General features: G+C 41.4%; 1 protein-coding gene across 12 annotated transcripts; it reads left to right on the top strand.

The window, feature by feature from the left end:
* The first annotated feature begins 706 nt into the window (after window positions 1–706).
* Window positions 707–19,518, top strand: LOC115132228 (cold shock domain-containing protein E1-like). Of its 12 annotated transcripts, none has more exons than XM_065020749.1 (21): window positions 707–806; window positions 3,510–4,122; window positions 8,180–8,338; window positions 9,074–9,272; window positions 9,633–9,799; window positions 10,496–10,582; window positions 10,652–10,770; window positions 10,868–10,949; window positions 11,045–11,173; window positions 11,744–11,869; window positions 11,967–12,206; window positions 12,624–12,788; window positions 13,092–13,262; window positions 16,057–16,164; window positions 16,292–16,467; window positions 16,594–16,706; window positions 16,823–16,942; window positions 17,069–17,247; window positions 17,461–17,624; window positions 17,882–18,014; window positions 18,131–19,518. In XM_065020749.1, the coding sequence occupies exons 3-21, from the start codon at window positions 8,210–8,212 to the stop codon at window positions 18,176–18,178; spliced, it is 2,655 nt and encodes an 884-aa protein (XP_064876821.1). In that variant the 5' UTR covers window positions 707–806; window positions 3,510–4,122; window positions 8,180–8,209; the 3' UTR covers window positions 18,179–19,518. The 12 variants fall into 12 exon arrangements, with proteins under 12 accessions (XP_064876821.1, XP_064876823.1, XP_064876822.1 ...); XM_065020751.1 differs by lacking the exon at window positions 8,180–8,338 and adding an exon at window positions 5,065–5,309 and having other exon boundaries at window positions 12,624–12,764; XM_065020750.1 differs by lacking the exon at window positions 8,180–8,338 and adding an exon at window positions 5,065–5,309.
* Window positions 19,519–19,685: the final 167 nt, after the last annotated feature.

The following is a 19,685-nucleotide window of genomic DNA, read 5'->3' as shown; positions in this document are numbered from 1 at the left end:
CAACAGCCACCCGAGCCACTCCCTGTTCACCCTGCTATCATCCAGAAGGCGAGGTCAGTACAGGTGCATCAAATCTGGGACCCGAGAGACTGAAAAACAGCTTCTATCTCAAGACGATCAGACTGTTAAACAGCGATCACTAACATAGAGAGGCTGCTGTCAACATACTGACTCAAATCCCTGGCCACTTTAGTAATTGGACTTAATAAAGGTATCACTAGTCACCTTAAACAACACCACTTGTTAATGTTTATATATTCTACATTACTCATCTCATATGTATATACTGTTCTATACCATCTACTGCATCTTGCCTATGCCTACCATTAGTCACTTTAAATAACACCACTTTAATAATGTTTACATATCCTACATCACTCATCTCATATGCATATACTGCTCTATACCATCTACTGCATCTTGCATATACTGCACGGCCATTGCTCATCCATATATTATTATGTGCATATTCTTATTCATCCCTTACATTTGTGTGTATTAGGTAGTTGTTGTGAATTTGTTAGATTTCTTGTTAGATATTACTGCATTGTCAGAACTAGAAGCTACACTCGCATTAACATCTGCTAACCATGTGTATGCGACCAATACCATTTGATTTGACCTGTGTACCCGATCTATAAACTTTGATTTGTGACACAAGTATCTCGTCATTATATCCATGATCTCTGGTATAACCTCTCAGTACCGTATCATATGAAATCTCGCGATAGGATCGCACTCCGATTACTACGTAATGTGCCGTGCTGCTTCTGGCGGCGCTGGTGACAGTGCTGAAAGCTGTTGGGGTGAGTTTTGTTTAATTTACTAATTGAAAGTTACGGTTGAAACAACAATAATATGAGATTATATTCAAGTTATAGCGATATAAAATAATTTTGAACCAAGTTTTTATCCTTCAAAGCGTATAGGCGGGGTAGTGTTGTCCGGTGTTTTTACTCGTCCTAAATCATACCGACACGTTACAGTACTGTGTAGCTAACGTTATCTATCTGGGGAGCTATTTTGGTAAACGTTTCGACGTAATTAATAACCTGTATAAACATGATCAATTGTTTAATGCCTACCGGTATCCTCGCGTTATGTTTGGCGTTAAACAAATTTGCTGAAGTGACAAACGAGCTGACTCCATTTGTTATCTGGACTTGCACGAGTTTAGCAAGCGTTGGCTAGGTAGCCACAAGCTAGCGAATTTATCTGTCGCAGTTCCTTTGTTGTCCGGTGCCACACTACCAACTAATGCGCCTGCCCATTTTAAAATGTTAACCCTTGCGAAGTAAATGGGTTGTTGAAATTGGCACAATAGACATTGTTCGTGTTCACAATTACATGAATTAGGAACAAACCATTTTAATATATGATTACCTAGCCAAGTGTTCGTAGTAAGTAACAGTTAGTGAAGTAAAGCTAATGCGTTGTTGGCTAGCTAATGTCAGCTAGTTAGCGTTTAACAAATATCTAACGTTAACTAGCCATTCGATTTAACCATTTGTTTACACTTCCATTTGTTTTGTAGTTAGTTTGCTAACTAATTAGTGTCCGTTACACTTAATCGGCTAGCTAGCAATGCAAACGAATGATGCGTTGGCTAGTAGGCCACGTTACTGCATTACAAAGCGTGGTTGCTTGATGGCAAATCACATGGCTGTGCATAGTTATAGCTAATAGTACGCTGGTTGGTAATTAATGAATTGCTTGGTGTCAAACATTGTTCAACCAACAGGGACAGTTAAGTGACGTTACGACTAGTAATAATGAACGACCTAGCTAGGTTGTCATGATGCATGAACGCTACAGTTCTAGCCAGCTGACGTTATCTAGCTGAGACGAGGCCGTGTACGTATTCTTGTTGTTGCCAACTTTAGTATGCTTTACTGACATGAATTCAGAATTTGGTGAAGCATCAAAACAATAGTTAACGTTAGCAAGTAAGATGACAAACAAAAGTTATGGGCTTCTGAACTCGACAATGTACGACCACCTATTTCAGAAATATGTGCTAAAAGGCCAATCGTGGCCAGTGATTTTAGTGGGTGGGCACTGGTAGGCAAATGTTGATTTATGGCTGCGTCATGAGCAACTGAAAAGCACTTGCTCCCAAGTGCCTGTTTTGTTTTAACCATGTTGATATTCTTCATTTCTCTATTAAACGAGTTGTTTTCTGAGTGAATGTTTTCCCCACTCGTTCAACCAACGTCACCCTATTACCAAGGGTGATTCAATTGCATACCATTCTTCAGTTTGACAGTACAGGTGTTGTCTCAACAAACCTTGCTAGGTGGTAGTTGTGCCAATCCATTGACAGCCTAAACACACAATGACATGTAACCAAACTGTCACTAATGGCAGTGTTGTCAAGATGTGAATTGAAATCATAGAATGGCACGGTGTTATAATGGTTATTTATGTAGATAAGTGGTATAAAAGGATCCATTATGATGGACTGTAAGTCAAAAATTGTAGAATTTCTGACACTGATTTCCAAGAGGTTCAATTTAGCACTGCTGTCCATAAACAACTGTAACCTGGATACCAAGTATGAGCTTTAAAGACCCATCCACTCATTGGAATTATATTTGGCCCCTTTCACAACATTTAGCACTCACTGTGACACAGCCATGACGCATTAGTTAAACTTTGTGGATGTGTCCCTGCTTCTTGTTACTGTGCAATGTCCTATACAGTTAAATGTTAGGATCAGTGTCTGAGCCTTTTGTCATGATCCACATTGCTCATAGAATTACACAGACCTTACTGGTTAGAAACATGCATTAGACATGCATATCAGTACGGCCAATGGTATGCATAGGGACTTGTTTATCCGCAGGACTTCTAGTATCTAGTCAGCTGGCACTGTGTGCAGGGGCAGCTGAGGAAGGTCTATATTTAGGCCTGGGAGTCTGGGGGTGAAGAATCTGGAGTTCAATTCACATGAAAAGTGACCCAGGGCACTAGTCTACAGGTGGCCATAATGTTTTTTCAAAGTGGTCTTGAATCTAGAAAGACTATTTAGAATGCTCTAATGCTTGCCCCTTAGTACTTTGTTGCAGTGTTTCTAACACATGATGTCCTAATTTATTGTCAACCTATGGGCTAATGGTACCACCACCATCATAAATGGTGACATATGTCTTTGATGGCACATTTATCAGGAGTCGTGCAATTTGCTAGTTTATTCAAATTAGTAGGTCATGTACATTGATAATGACTAAATGCAGGGGGGCATTCAATGGAACATTGAGCGTTCAAAATAGAGGCCACTTCCTGTTAGAATTTTCCTCAGGTTTTCGCCTGCAATATCAGTTCTGTTATACTCAGACAATATTTTGACCGTTTTGGAAACTTCAGTGTTTTTTATCATAATCTGACAATTATATGCATATTCTAGATTCTGGGCAGTTAAATTTGGGTACGTTTTTCATCCAAAAATCAAAATACTGCCCCCTACACTCAACAGGTTAAACTAATAGTGGATCTCTTTTTCTCAACAGTATGAAGTGAAACGGAACTGAATTTTTTTTTTGTACCATACGCAACTGCTTCTTCAAGTTCAGATCACAACAAAGAAACAAATTCAAGAGAAACATCCCGAAACGTACAGTCGCAACAACTCAAGGAAAGGATCACTTCAAAGGAAAATCTAGAAGCAACTAAACTAAGAAAACACCAAAGACACAAGATACACACCTGCCCAATCGAAACACACTCAAGAGAAGCAATCCTTTGCCAACATTGCAAAACCGTGAAGATAACTGATCTGAGACCAGAAGTTTGTGCCTACTCAACAGCTTTGACAAAGCACACGTCCCAACGCTACTCCCAGCCGCCCTCATCCTCACCACCGACTCTACCCTGGGGTGCCTAGAGGGCTTCTATTTCCCCCAGTTCCTTTAACCATCCGATCACCTACGTCTATCTTTTCTTGCTCTGTTTATTTTGTTTTCAAGCACTATTGCACCTGCTTTTGCCTTTTAAAATATTTTTTCTCCCTTTTGCTTCATGCTACTCGTATCTAGAACTTGTGCCAGAAACCTGTAACAAATAAGTGTGTGAGATCTGCAAAGGCGTTCAAGACGACCAGAAGTTTCAAGACTCCAAATCAAGGTAGGTCCATTTTTTTCTTTGTTTTACTTATTTCATAAATGTGTTGTGGTTTTGAATAACTTTGTTTCTTACGTTTCTTGTTTGTGTCTAGAAAGGCGTCCTTTATATAAGCCCAGCATGTCAAATGTATTTACTTTGCTTTCACTTATCTACACATATCAAGGACTGATTTGATAGGACGCCATTAATAAATGCATTTGCAAACTACTGTAATGGTTTATTACATGGCATTTTATCTACAAATTGATGCTCGTGTTAAATTTGACGTTGAACCAATTAAGAAAAAACGCACCTTCCCAAGTTCCAGTCTAGTCCCCTGGAGTGCTGTCATAGGGCAGGAATGTGGAAATATATTTGTTATGATAATGAACACAAATAACCCACTAAATGTCCCAACAATTCTGCCATTGTACGTGTGCACATCCGCTACCATTTTAACTAAGGCGGGGAATATTGCCCCTTACCCAGATGATCGTTTTTTGATATCATAAATAAACTTGCTTTTTTTGGTGACAACATGCACAACGGCTCCCCTAATTTACTTGAGTGACTTGAATTTCAGATGCAGTTGGACTAACCATCCTGTACCTCAAATTATGACTCACCTCTGCGTCTACTTGATGGGGCTGAATCATTCTTCAACTTGTTTTAGATAAATTAGTAACAAAATAAATTAATTGCACTAACTCTAGTAGAGAGCTTTAGCACAGTTAAAGGCTTTTAGTGAGCCAGTCTTCACTGCCATAGGCCTACTTCCTTATTGAAGTTTAGCAATCTTTCCTCTGCCTCTCTATCCTGCCCCTCTACCTGGTCATATCTAGCCTTCTTTTCCCTTGTCTCCTCACACCCACAGACCTTTCCCTTAATTGTGACACTGTTCACTGGCTGACCTTTTTGCCTCCCCTTTTTATTTTTGTCCCTTTCCCATTTTCACCCTTGCAGACATCCAGAGGTGTATCATTGGGTGGTTGAGCAAAAAAAAAAAAAAATCGAGGCAGTCAAGCAAACCAGTTATCAAGTACAACAAAGGGGTGGAGTTTGGCTTGAGTTTATGGAAAAATATGGGCAGCCCCTGGAAAGGCTTTGTTGAGTTTACCTTGCCCACGTCGCCACCTGCCGCGTTTATTAGCGCTGACCTGAGCAGCACCTCCCCCGTCGGACTCAGCCTGTCACCATACGGCCGATCCGTAAGTTCCATCTTCCCCACCACCTCCCTCCGTCTCCCCCCCATCGAACACCCATTCACCCACCTTGCCCTACCTCTCTCTGCTCTGACTGGCCTTACCTTTCCATTCCTCGGGGCTCCGAGACTAGCCTCTGCTCAGGTGCAGTCAAGCAGTTACAGGGTGGTCTAAAGGTTACTTGGGATTTGGTAATGTTTCAAATGTGCTTTTACCCACCACAATTTAAGGCTGTAAATGCTTTGTGCCATGCCCCATGTCACCTGAAATTAGTGGTGTGGGATATGATTAGTGCTGCAATTTCTGTCTAATGTAGGCAATATAAACAAAGTGTGAAGTTTGTTTTTGTCTTAGTGATCTAGTACAGGCAAAGGAAAACAATGGGCGTGTAATAGAGGTCGGCCGATTATGATTTCTCAACGCCGATACCGATTATTGGAGGACAAAAAAAACACACATTTTTGTAATAATGACAATTGCAACAATACTCAATGAACACTTATTTTAACTTAATGTAATACATAAATAAAATCTATTTAGTCTCAAATAACATGAACATATGTTAAAATGAACCACCAGCTTTCATGGGTCTTCAATGTTCCCAGTTAAGTTTTAGAACACACACAGCTCTGAAGTGACAATGATACTGAAGAGTCTGCTTAGGAGACATACTCTCAACTGTTTGAATAAAAATAGTTTAAGTTACCTGTGATGAATGTTGAAAACAAAAAGGAAATCCTATTTTTATAATGGGCATGGTAAGAATTGACTACCAAAGTGCGAGTCATAATTCCCATGACACCTTCTAGCAAAATCTGAAAAGCGGTTCCTTCATTCATTTATTCCATAGGATATTTTTGATTCACTTAAAATAAGGTCTGTGTTTCATGTAGGCTTACACCACCGTGCCAATTTCATAACTGTGTAGATATCCATAGGACAAGGTAACTCTGCTCAATATTGTCTAAATATAAGCGAAGATCATATTTTTTGTATAGTGGATTTATGAAAATATGTTGACTAATGTTACCTTATCCGAGTGAGATTTACACGGGTATCAAAACACTGAGGCGATTTAAGCCTGCACGAAACAGACCTTATTTGAAGTAGATCAAGACCTTCTCTATGGAAGACATGAACGGTAAAATAACGAAGGAACCCCTTTCAAGTTCAGCCGCAAGTTATTACGTGAATTATAACACGTCGACTATTTCTCTCTAAACCATATACCTTTGACTATTACGAGCCTGCTGCTGCCGACCACCCCTAAAGTCAGACTGCTCTATCAAATCAGACTTACCCTGACTCTGCGTGCAATAAACGCAAGAGGTGACAGAATTTCACCTGGTTAATATTCCCTGCTAACCTGGATTTCTTTTAGCTAAATATGCAGGTTTAAAAATATATACTTGTGCATTGATGTTTATGGTTCAGTACACATTGGAGCAACGACAGTCTATCGATTGTTTTTTATAAGATAAGTTTAATGCTAGCTAGCAACTTACCTTGGCTTCTACTGCATTCGCGTAACAGGCAGGCTCCTCGTGGAGTGCAATGTAATCAGGTGGTTAGAGTGTTGGACTAGTTTGCTGTAAGTTTGCTAGATTGGATTCCCTGAGCCGACAAGGTAAAAATCTGTCGTTCTGCCTCCTTAGGCCGTCATTGAAAATAAGAATGTGTTCTTACCTGACTTGCCTAGTTAAATAAAGGTGTGAACAAAAAAAATCTGCTTGAAATCGGCCCTAATTAATCAGTTGACCTCATGAGTGTAATGTATCATGAAGTGAGAATAAAGGGTGACTTTCAAATATTTTTTCCCGTGGCCTACAAAGCAGGATTCTGATGCAGAGGTGAAGAAAATACTATTGATTTTCTGGTTTATTACGAAAGCAAAACGTGTTTTTGGTTGGGTCAATTATACCATGCCCATTTCAGATTTCACTGCTTTGTCAAGTTAGCTGGTGAACGAACTCATTGATCCTGCTTTGTAGTACACCCCTCAGGTGACGTTAATGCTCAAAATAATGTTCCCAGTAGGAACTTGACAAAACGATTTATACAATGTCAGTTTGACATTTTTTCCCAATTAATAACTAGACTGAAATAAGATAAGGTAGGCTAGTTTGTAAGAAGAGTTGATTTTAAACTGTTTCCCCGATGGCTGGTGCCATTCAATGTCGCTTAGTCTGCAATCTTAATTATCGAACCAGCAAATGGGATTATTCATCCCTTTTAAGGACAGACTACTCAATCCACTAACTACTGGGAATTTCAATTTTCAACATTGATGCTATGCTAGTAAGGGACCTAACAGATGAGGCTGCTCTGGGACCCTTCATGTACCCACTCATCTTACTGTGTAGACGTGCTTCTGTCTAAACTGTCTTTCACATCAGCACTTTCTGATTCTGTCAACTCTTATTTTAGCAGTAATTCAGGCAATAACGGTAACTTAAAATGTTACATGACCACCTTTCTCAACGCTTTGTTCCATTCCGTCAGCTGTTGATGGCAAATGTTTAGTTTTACTGATCAGGCTGATTATTGTGGTTGTTTCAAAGACTACCTCACCTGGACATTAACCCCCCATTTTAGTGTAGTAGAGCCAAGCAGCACATACATTTCCATCCATAATACTAGATGCTAGGTCTCTGCTAATAACTTAATTTATGAGTTTCTCTTATGGAATTAGGATTCCCATGGTCAGTATCGATCTGTTTTATTTTTATTATTACTTGCCTCTCACTTTTACAATTGGTCTAAGAAAATAACTTCAAAGACCTAGAAAGCTACAGTGTAATGGAATGAGAACTCATGAGCAAAACCACAGCGCCAAGTATCTGAATCTCCAAATCACCCTTTGACCCCCCCAACAGTGTTTTCCAGTCCCAACCCCACTGTTGGATATGGAGAGGGTGCACTCTGAACCCCCTTTGGCACGTAATACTGCTCCTTCCACCTCTGCGGTGGCTATTCCCCGCTCCTTCTCTGTCTCCCACAAAAAACACAAGCGGACCCCCCTGTATCAGAGATCAGTAAGTGGGCATGTTGTGTGGGAATCGCATCAGTTGCACCCACAGTGGTAATGACTGCCAGGGGGATGTTAGCTAACCGCATGGTTTGTTTTGCAGTGGCTCTTGATTACTTTGAGCGAGATCAATTAATGAACATTTGGCTTTGTGTGAAGTCCTATTGTAGCACCCAGTTCATGTTGCGTTTTGCTAGTCAATGGGAGATGCAATGGTTTTGTAGTAGGTTTGGATACAGATTAAGTCCTATAACAATTGTTTTTGCATGTATGGTGTTCCCAACTTTGTCAATCCAGGGGTGCTTGTTTATTTTAGTTGCAGTAGTGACTGTGTGAATAGAAGTGGAGGATTCTCTTGAGCCAACTAGAAATAACTATACAGTGTGGCCTTTATTGGTAGTGAATGGTCTGAATCAATATAAAAACCATCTGGGGTTGGCCAACTGTGCTCACCGGCATTCAGAAGAGAGAAAAAATGGTCAGAACACCAGAAAGCTCTTTTGGTTAGTCTCTCCAAACTTTGGTTCAACCATTAGTCAGGAAACACAATTTAATGATTGTGTGTAAATGAGATCTTATTGACATATGTGGGAGTTTCATTTGTGAAAGATAATTGTTCTATCATATACATTTACACAATCCCACTCATAAACTCACATCTGCTCACGTTCAATGTTCAGAGCTGTATTTTGTCAGCCTTTTTTTCTTTTTCTAAAATAATGTCTGTTCTTGTTCTGCTCAGATGAGTTTTGACCCTGGCATGCTCCACAACAACGGGCACACGGCGTTTGCCAACGGCACGGCGGCGGGCATCAGGGAGACTGGAGTGGTGGAGAAGCTGCTCACCTCCTACGGGTTCATCCAGTGCTCGGAGCGGCAGGCGCGCCTCTTCTTTCACTGCTCCCAGTACAACGGCAACCTGCAGGAGCTCAAGATAGGAGGTGAGTCCAGTGCTGCTTCTAGTCATTTAGTAGTCTAGTCTCATCCACCAGCCTTGTACTGAACAACACACGCTTTTAGGGGTGGTTTCCCCAGACACAGATTAATCCTGGACTAAACATTTTCAAATGAGATTCTCCTTGAGACTAGGATTAATCTGTTGGTGGAAACTCCACAATGTTTATCTGGCCAAAAATGAGAATTCCTTTTTAAAAAATCCTTTCTGTCCTTGTCTTTTCACAAGCTACTGTGGGCAGCTTTTAAGTCGATTGACCTCCATGAATGTCCGGTCAGCATTTGGTGTCAAACGCATTTTCTCACAACCTGTTTTCTTCCTTCTCTCTTCCCCTCTGCCTCTCCAGATGATGTGGAGTTTGAAGTGTCCTCAGACAGGCGCACTGGCAAGCCCATAGCAGTGAAGCTGCTTAAGATCAAACCAGAGGTGCTTCCAGAGGAGCGCATCTCGGGCCAGGTGGGGCCAGACTCGCACGCCTCTCCCTTTACTGTGCTGCATGGTTATATTCATCCAGTTAAGGAACACCATTTTACTTTTGGTTCTGTTTTTGTCCCTGTCACCTCAATGTTGGTGTTTGTTCGTCAGTTGGGTGTATGTTCAAGCTCATTGTGAATCTTTAAAATAATTTTTGTTTATTAATAGTTGTAATTCTTAATACGAACCCCACCCCTCTGATTTTAAATCCACAATTTTATTGTTATTTATGTTGGCCGTGGTCTGTTTATCTGAAATGCTAGGAATATCGTCTGTTTCCATGGAGATTTACAATGGGCTTGACTGTCCTCGACATACATGTTGTGTGGTGATGGTGTTCACGGGTGAAGGTGGGATTTGACGCTTAAACAAAACAGCCTAAATCTTTCTCTAAAGTTCTGCCTAAATTAAGTTGAAGGCTTATTTTCAAAGGAATGACAAATTAATTCAGTAAATTGAATAGGTTTGATTGGCTGTAATATTTTGATAGCCATTGCTTTATTAGCCTTTTCTTCAAATGGCCTTTACTCATTCAAATGAAGAAATGTGGCATTTCACATCTCATGCAGTAGTGTCTACATTGATATACTTTTGAAAATCAACCAGTTTGTTTCCACAGAATGATTGATTGTAATTTCCTTATTTAGGTGCACTGATTTATAGTAAGGCAATCGTGTTGAATCACCCAAATGCCATTCTTAACCATCTCCCCCTGTGGTTCTTGCTGTCTTTTAGGTTGTCTCGGCGATTCCCACTCACCTGGATGGCAAATCTGCACCGGGGCAGGTGCCCACTGGCAGTGTGTGTTACGAGAGAAACGGGGTAAGACTGTCAATTGGCCTGTAGAAAGATACTTTTCATGACAAGGCTGGTAGTCAATGTAATGTAAAGTATGGATTCCTTCCCACGCAGGAGGTGTTTTACCTGACCTACACCCCGGATGACATAGAGGGCAATATGCACCTGGACACGGGAGACAAAGTCAGCTTCTACATGGAAACCAACAAGCAGTGAGTTGTTTTTCAAGTGTCTTGTTGTTTCACAATTTAAAATGTTTTGATTGCATACTACCGTAGCCTTTTCCTCATGGTATATTCTGTGTTTCAGCACTGGTGCAGTCAGTGCTCACAACATCGTCCTGGTCAAGAAGAAACAGATGAGGTGCCAGGGGGTTGTCTGTGCCACCAAGGTAAAGCCACAGTAGAGCCTTGTGGATCCCTGGCTGGACATTGGCTACTGCATGTGCCTGATTATAATCTAATCTATAACCCTTTTGTCTGGTAGGAGGCCTTTGGGTTCATTGAGAGGGCTGACGTGGTGAAGGAGATCTTCTTCCACTACAGCGAGTTCAAGGGTGACCTGGAGGCCCTACAGGCCGGCGACGACGTGGAGTTCACCATCAAAGAGAGAAACGTAGGTGGCATCACATGGAACCGTTCTGGCTAGCCAACTCTAGTGACTCGTTCTAATGGCTTGCAAATGTATAGAATGAGGCCAGTATTGGAATCAAGTTATTCTTATGTTAGGGGACTTAACTTGTCAAATCAAGCAATGGCTGTTTAATGACAGTCTGTTCAACAGAAATTACTCCTGCTCATGTATACATTCTGAATACATATTGATGCCATGAGCCTGTAAATATGGAATAGAATGTCTTAATGGAAAGGAAAAGAGCAACATTGAAATAACTAAAGCATTTATGGCGTTACGGTGTCTGCAGATGTCAGGGCATTCATACTACTTGTGTTTCGTGGAGCTAAGCTGTGTTTACACATGCTCTTCCACTTAGCGTCAACCAATCATCTCATTGCGGAGATATATGGAGCCCTCTGCATTGTTACAAAATTTAGGAGGTGCATGGCATCGCCGCATGGAGCTCGATTTGGCCTCCGCAATTGCGTTAGACCCTCTGTACAGAGCCTTTAGACCACATTGCCGAATCAAGCATAAATCAGCTATAAAGCATTTTGTTTTTCTCTCTAGGGGAAAGAGGTGGCCACCGACGTGAGGCTGCTCGCCCAGGGAACAGTCATATTTGAGGACATCAGCATTGAGCAGTTTGAAGGCACTGTCGTCAAAGTCATCCCTAAAGTTCCAACCAAGAACCAGGTCCGCAACTTACGAGATGCCTGCATACTCAGAATTAACCTGAGCTTGGTTTGTACTGAATCCTGGATTATTTGTATTGTTCCTCCCAATCTTTTAGAATGATCCGCTCCCAGGCCGCATCTGTGCTAGGATCAGCTTCACGGACAAGGAGCTCCTTTTCGGCGAGAAGGATACCAAGTCCAAGGTGACCCTGCTGGAGGGCGACCATGTGCAGTTCAACATCTCAACAGACCGCAGGGACAAGCTGGAGCGGGCCACCAACATCGACATCCTGCCTGACACCTTCCACTTCACTAAGGAGTCCCGTGAGATGGTAAGGACCATGAGGAGATCTATGGTACGCTCACAAGTTCATTTGAGGAAGCTTTTTGTGGAGTTTAATCAATGAATATCGCAACCTGAAATTTGCATTCCTAAAATTGATTTCATATTCCAAACTGTTGTTATCTATTACATGGAAGAGCGTAAACCTACAGTCCCGAATGAAAGGGAAGGATTGGCATTTTATCTGCAGTGCACTGTTTCTTTAATCTCGGTTAACTCGAAAGTAAAATCAAAGCACTCAGTGAAGCAGTTTAAGGGCTGCTTTCGCCCAATCCTGATACGTCCATATAATTAGTGATGAAAACACAAGGATCGGGAAACTAATGCAGCTCGTAAACTCACGCATCCCATTCAGTCCCAGCAGATTCTTCGGTCTACGCGCAGAGTCGATGGCATCTCTGCTGTGTGTTAACGGCTCTCTGTCCTATAGGGTGTGATCGCTGCAATGCGTGACGGCTTTGGCTTTATCAAGTGTGTGGACCGGGACGCCAGGATGTTCTTTCACTTTAGCGAGGTGCTGGAGGAGGGCCAGCTGCACATCTCTGATGAAGTCGAGTTCACAGTTGTGCCCGTGAGTCCAGAGAGAACGCCCATGGTCCGTTTTTCAATATACAATTGCTGTCTTTAAAATTCCTTTTATCTCACCTTCCTTCTTTTTCTCTGTCAATCTTCCAAGGCTGTTAGTTTAGTGGGAAACTCTTGATTTTGAAATGAACATCCAGTAAATTCTTATAAATATTAGGAAATCTCACTTTTGAACCCATTCAATTTTCCTAGGCACATTGTTTTCCAAATGTATTTTGGTCTCTGTCTGGTTTGTATTGTGAGGTAGCCAATCTCAATGAGAGCATTATTGAACACGCATTGAAACAGGTTTTATTCTCCCTCTCCTGTGCAGGACATGCTGTCTGCCCAGAGGAACCACGCGGTGCGCATCAAGAAGCTGCCCAAGGGCACAGTCTCCTTCCACACCCAGTCTGAGCAGCGCTTTGTGGGTGTGGTGGAGAAGGAGGCCACAGCAGCTATCACCAACAACAAGAGCGCCAGCCCCAGCAAGGCCAAAGAGAAGGTACGAAAGCACCCAGGCCAGCACTTGTGAACCCACAGCGACATTGTGAACATTTGCCTTTTTTATTTTGACGGTACATGTTTGTCCTTCCTTCCCTGCCTGATCTTTCTTTGCCTTTTCTTTGCTCATCCCCTCCTCAGTATCGAAATGTATAACTGCTCCGAGACCCGCACGCACACATTTCCCCTTACGATCAGGCATTTTTCAGCCTGTTTGATTTGACTCCTTAGTTCTAATTCTCTGCTTTGCTTTCTCCTTTCACCCTTTCCCCCTCATGCTCCTTCTCTCCATTAGAAAAAAGACAAGGTAGGAGTTTTGTCTTTGCATGATGCCATCAAGTTGAACAACGCTAGATAGATACATCTATCAGAATGTTTTCCTACTGGATTGACACTGAGGCAACGTACTAACCACTAATTTTGTCTCATGTTAGCTAGATATGACATTGATTTGCCAGACATTTTACGTGGCAACTGTGACAAATTCCCCTAGTTACCTTAATAAAATTCATCATGTATAGGTTTTTGCCCAATTGCTTAAATCAGTCTCATTTCCTAACCTTGCTCTTCACATTGCTGCAGACATACATATTGTAGTTGCCATGTATGCTCAAATGGGTAGACTAATTGTGCATATTTCTCAAGGGTGAAGTAGTAGAAAAAGGTCAGTGGTGTTGTCTATGCCCGCTGAATGTGCTCCTCACCCCATGTTTGACTGTGGTTTCAGTCCTAATCAATTCCTCTGTAAAAACAATGTTATTCTCACTTCTGTAGTCTTGTAATTTACTTTACTAGTTCCTAAGGAGATATGGCATTTAACTAAGGCTGACCCCATTAAGTCGACTGTTTGGTCTATAGGCTTTTGGTCGACCAAGATTTCTTTAGTTGAGCAGTAGCTAAAAAAAGCTTAATTCATATCTTAGGATCATTATCAAAAATTGTGATTTATTACTTATACAAATGTGCTACTACTACTTTTGGCCATAACACCACCAATTCTACAGTGACACCTCAAACCCACCAATGACAATTTTAATACTGAGGGGTTGCAATGCCGATCGGTTGAAGATCCTGCTTGCTGCCGGTTTGTTTAATAGCCAATTTATTCCGTGAGCACCAAGTCTAACGTAACCACAACACGTCGGATAAACAAGTTCAGAAATGTAGATGTTTTTAAGCTTTGCTATGCTGTAATAATGGCTTTACATCTTGGTTTTTGTTAGTACAGCCTCCTTGGTTTTATTTAGTGTAACTGTTCCAAATTGTCTGAAAAATGTTAATAATAAGCCGCGTGATCTCTGTATTGTGACTAATAACTAATGTCATTATTAAGCGCTTTCAAGCTTCTTCGATTTAAAATAACAAAGCCACCCTTAAATAGTTAGCGTAAATAATAAATAAACCATTCAAATTTGGAAGAAATTGCATTCACAAACGATTGTAACTGTCTTTAATCTTTGCTGTAATAATGGATTTACCAAAAAAAAAGTTGGACTGGTACGCATATAATTTTATTCAGTGGTCACTTTGTTCCAAACGGTCGGGAAAATGATATTGTAATCTAACAGCACCTGTTTGGCACATAATATGTACACAGCGCTTGCGCCTTAACTTCTTGATCTCCAATATTTTCCACAACTGGTCAAATTTATTCCGCACATCTAACTTCCCCTTTCCTTCCTGAGCAACCAGTAAACATTCCCCCACTTGAGTGCATCTGTTTTGACGTTATGGTGTTCTGAGTTTATAACAAATTTGTTGATATGATTGATGTTCTATAGGCCAGGCCCTATTGGTCACGTGCATGTGACACATAGGTGTCACGTAAGGGTTCAGGGAATGTTTTCCCTCAAGAAATTAGGGATTTCACTAACATGACTTCAGTCAGAATTGGCTGTGATTTTTACAGCAATGTGGACAGCGCTATAAACACTTATTTTTCCTTAACTGCATTTTTTTGGTTAAGGGCTGGTAAGTAAGCATTTCACTGTTTGTATTTGTCACATGCATCAAATACAATCTGATTTGTTCTGTGGTGGTCACCGCAGCAGGGAGGTGAGAATGGGTGCTTGTCACTGGCTTTAAAAAAAAAATATATATATATATATATATATTTTTTTTTAACAGAGCAGCAAGTCTGAGCCCTGCCCTGCACAATCAAATCAATTGCGTTCGTACTCCCTCGTCATTTGTCTTAATTATTTAATCAGTGTGCTTAAAGCATCAGACAAGCTCAGTGCGTTTTAGTTCTTTCAAACAATTAAATCAACAACTCTTGGTAGAGCCAGGTTTTCTTTTTTTTGGGGGGGGGGGGTGTACAGCCCTACATTTAACACTGTTTGTACAAAGATGTTGATTTCAAACACTAGTCAATGCTAACTGAATACTAACGAGGTGCATCACACATTCCAAAGCACATCATGGTGCCAGTCATCTACACTTTTAGCTTTAACAAGAAGTTGCTACTGCTGTTCATCTGATATACTCCTAAACTTTTCAAATGCATCATTCCGCCCTTCCTCCTTCTGAAGTTATTACTGATGTGCACCGGCTTGGATGAATTAAAACATTATCCTACTCTTTTACTTTCAACTATCCAGCCTCGTCATATCATTTATTTATTTATTTTTGTCAGGCTGAATGGATTTTTCTGAAGTATTTGAACGTGTCCTAATGCTCAGCAGTGGTGTTATCCACTTGTAACAGTTGAATGCCTGATTTCTGGAGAGGAGTGCAGTAGCCAGCCTTGGACTGGAACTGCCAGTCTAATCCGTTTTCTGATGTCTGTCATGTAGGAAGCAGAAGAGGGAGTGATTTCTTATGAGGACTGTGGAGTGAAACTGACTGTGTCGTACCACGTCAAAGATCTGGAGGGAGCTACCCAGCCACAGGCAGGAGACAAGGTACTGAAAACCAAACAAGTTCACACTGGCTCAAACTTGCTTTGTTGAAATGGCAATTTACCAAACCCCAAAGAGAGAATGAGTTGGCTCTGTTTTCATGTGCTGTAAATTCAACCTTGTCCTCTAGGTGGAGTTCTCCATCAATGAGGTAAAGAGGACTGGCCAACAGAGCGCTGTCACCATCAAGATCCTCAACCGCACCGTCAACACCAAGAGGCTGCTGGGATACATTGCCACCCTGAAAGACAACTTTGGCTTCATAGAGACAGCCAATCACGATCAAGAGATTTTCTTTCATTACAGGTACAACTATTCAACGCATGCAAGCTAGTATAAAATGTTGGTTGGTGTGACATTAGATCTGTCCAAAAAAGATCTGCCCCATGTTTTTCATGCTGCCTGGTTGTTCCTGCTGCCTGTTTGTTCCAGTGAGCTGTGTGGAGACTTGGAGAACCTGGAGCTGGGTGACACTGTGGAATATACCCTGTCCAAGGGAAAAGGAAACAAAGTCAGCGCTGAGAAGGTTACTAAGGTGGTAGCAGGTAGGCAGTGAAATGCTTTAGTTATTGTTTGAGTTTGCACCACAATCAGTTCTATAGTGAAGCATTTATGTATCAACCTTCAAAGTGAGTATGCTAATGGTGTTCTGTTATTGCAGTGAATGGTGTGGGGCAGGATGTTGGTGAGACAGTGATGTTGGGGAAGGTGGTGCGCCCTCTGCGCAGTGTGGACCCGTCCCAGACAGAGTACCAGGGGCTCATTGAGCTCTTGGAGGAAGGTAAGTCACCACTGGCAGTGGAGGTTTATGTCCAAGTCAATTTAATGTTTTTACTAATGCACTTACTCTATAATAACCAAATGGCTAAATTGACTGTTCCTCTTCTCTCCACCTGTACCCATTCAGATGGCACTAAGTGCCAGAATTACTCCTTTGGAATCGTGGGCATGGCGAACAAGGCAGACTGTCTGCAGAAAGGCGAGATGGTGAAGTTCCAGCTGTGCACAGTGGCTCAGACAGGACAGAAGATGGCCTGCAACGTTGTCCCCCAACGTAAAGCCCTGGTGGAGTGCGTCAAGGACCAGGTATCTGATCATGCTTGTCAACATTTTTGCCGATGGACATGATTAAATTGAACTGAAAGATTCTGCGGTTTATTTAAGTATGTATGGTAAGTAACCCAAACATTAAGTAATTAGAATGTTTAATTTGTTTTGGGACTTTCTCACTATGGCTCACTCACTGTGGCTACCTATGAGCGCTATGCCTATTCATTCTGTAATGTCTTGTCTCCCCAGTTTGGTTTTATCACGTATGAAGTTGGCGAGAGTAAGAAGCTGTTTTTCCATGTCAAAGAGGTGCATGATGGCTTGGAGCTCCAGACCGGGGATGAGGTGGAGTTCTCAGTCATCCTCAACCAACGCACAGGGAAATGTAGTGCCTGCAACGTGCGCAGAGTTAGGTAAATACTGCAGGGGGGGGGGGTGTACTATTACCATGAAGTAGGGTAAAATGTTCGGAAACGGAAGTATTACCTCAACTTAGCCAATAATGATGCCCGTTTTCTTGATGCCAACCAAAGTCAATGGAACTGAATAAGGGAAATTGGATTTCTAGCCCCTGCATTTACTAATCGTGTCTCATTTATGACCCAGTTATCCTAAACCTAGACAGTATATTGTTGGTTAAAAAAGCCATCTTGTTTCTCTACCCCCACAGTGAAGGGCCTAAACCGGTGGCAACCCCCCGTCCTGATCGCTTGGTCAACCGGCTCAAGAGCATCACCCTGGATGACGCTAGTGCCCCCCGCCTAGTTATTGTGAGACAGCCCCGCGGCCCTGACAATTCAAAGGTACGCACATTTGAACACGTAATGCTGTATAATAAGTTCTGATGTGTGTACACTTTGTTTTTATCTATAAAGTGTGTTGATTTTATTATTACTGGTCTACTTTATTTTGTACCCAGGGCTTCAATGTGGAGAGGAAGACCCGTCAACCGGGTGTCATTGACTGAGCAGTATATAACCCTTCCCATCTGACTAGGTGGGCCCTGATTTAGAAATGCAACGTGAGAATGGACGACAACAATGGAAAGGGATTTTTGCTGTCTTGTGGACACATGCTCCTACACACTCTTGATACACACAGAGAAATAAGCATGTGTAACCCCTCCATGTTCCATCACCTGCAAGGGAACCCTCATTCCATTTGTTCTCTGCTGCCTATGTATGATGTACTTGATACAGTTTCGTACTGCAGTATACAAGGCGGGATCTCTCTTCCGAGTGTGCGCGTGTGACCGTTGTGCATAAGGTGTTTTTAGAAATGATAGAAGTTACAGAGGAATTTGTTTTGAGGGTTTCTGTGTGTTTAGAATCAGTGACTGTTGCGTGGCAGTGTCTTGTCCCATCTGCCTAATTGTCTGGAATTCTGCACCTGCAACCTGTTGTGTGTGGGCATGTATTCGAGCTCATCTGCTTCTTTTCCTCCATTGTTCTCCCTCATTTAAGGCAACTAAATGATTATCATTTGCCAATGGTTTTCACTATGCTTTCCTAGAAAATGCATAAAGCAAAGTTCCCTCCATAAGGAGGGTGATGTTTCTCATGTGTGGACTAAAACAGAGGCTACTTCTCTGCTCGGTTTTTTTGAGCAGTTTTTTAAACTCTTTATCCAAGAGCTGGAGTGAAAGCATGGTGTTGTCTGAATGTTTAAGTGGCTATGATTTGGATTTACTTTCACAAATCTGGAGCCTTTAAATACCTTTTCGCTATTAACACACTTTGTAAGCAATTTCCCCAGGTGCAGAATTCCTAATGGCATCTTATATCGAGCAGTTTTATACTATGTACTTTATTTTTTTGCACCTCCTTTGCTTTTTTGTTTCATTGATGTAAGAATACGGTGCCTAAACTACAAAAACAAAAAAAATGACATATCCTCTGTCCCCAGCCCAACTGCCAAAATATGAAGAAAGGATGGCTTTTTATTCCCAGTAGAAATAATACTGATCTGCATCCCAAATACCTGTTGGTTGAAATATACTGTATGTAATGTGTGCATTTTTTTCTTAGTGAAAGATTAAACATCACAATATAACAAAAATACATTTTAACTTCAGTAAAAAAAGAGCGGGGTAACAAAGCATTAAAATTAAGTTGTCTTAAGGATCAGGATATCTATTGTGCTCTGGCGGTGTTGGAAGGTGATCTGTTGCGCCTGTACGCACTTACGGCAGTTAGACTATTTAAACTCTGGAGATCACTGGGTTGATCCTGAACTGCACAGGCGCTCCTATGTACTTTTGTTAATGGTCTTGAATGAAGCAATTTAATTAAAGTTTTATGAAAATAATTTTGTTACTTTATTTGAAAGAACATCCAGGCAGTTATTTGTTCCTTTAAATTCCATGCAGTTTAAAGAAACTATTTTATTCAAGATGGCAGCAAGAGACCTCTCTTGAAACGGTGCAGTGAAAAAGAAATGCTGTCCTTACTTTCAAACAAAAATGTGCCTGAACA

The sequence above is a fragment of the Oncorhynchus nerka genome, linkage group LG7 (genome assembly GCF_034236695.1).
Source record: "Oncorhynchus nerka isolate Pitt River linkage group LG7, Oner_Uvic_2.0, whole genome shotgun sequence".
Lineage (NCBI taxonomy): Eukaryota > Metazoa > Chordata > Actinopteri > Salmoniformes > Salmonidae > Oncorhynchus > Oncorhynchus nerka.
Note: the sequence above shows the minus strand (reverse complement) of the source record. Positions and strands in the feature narration are given on the sequence as shown.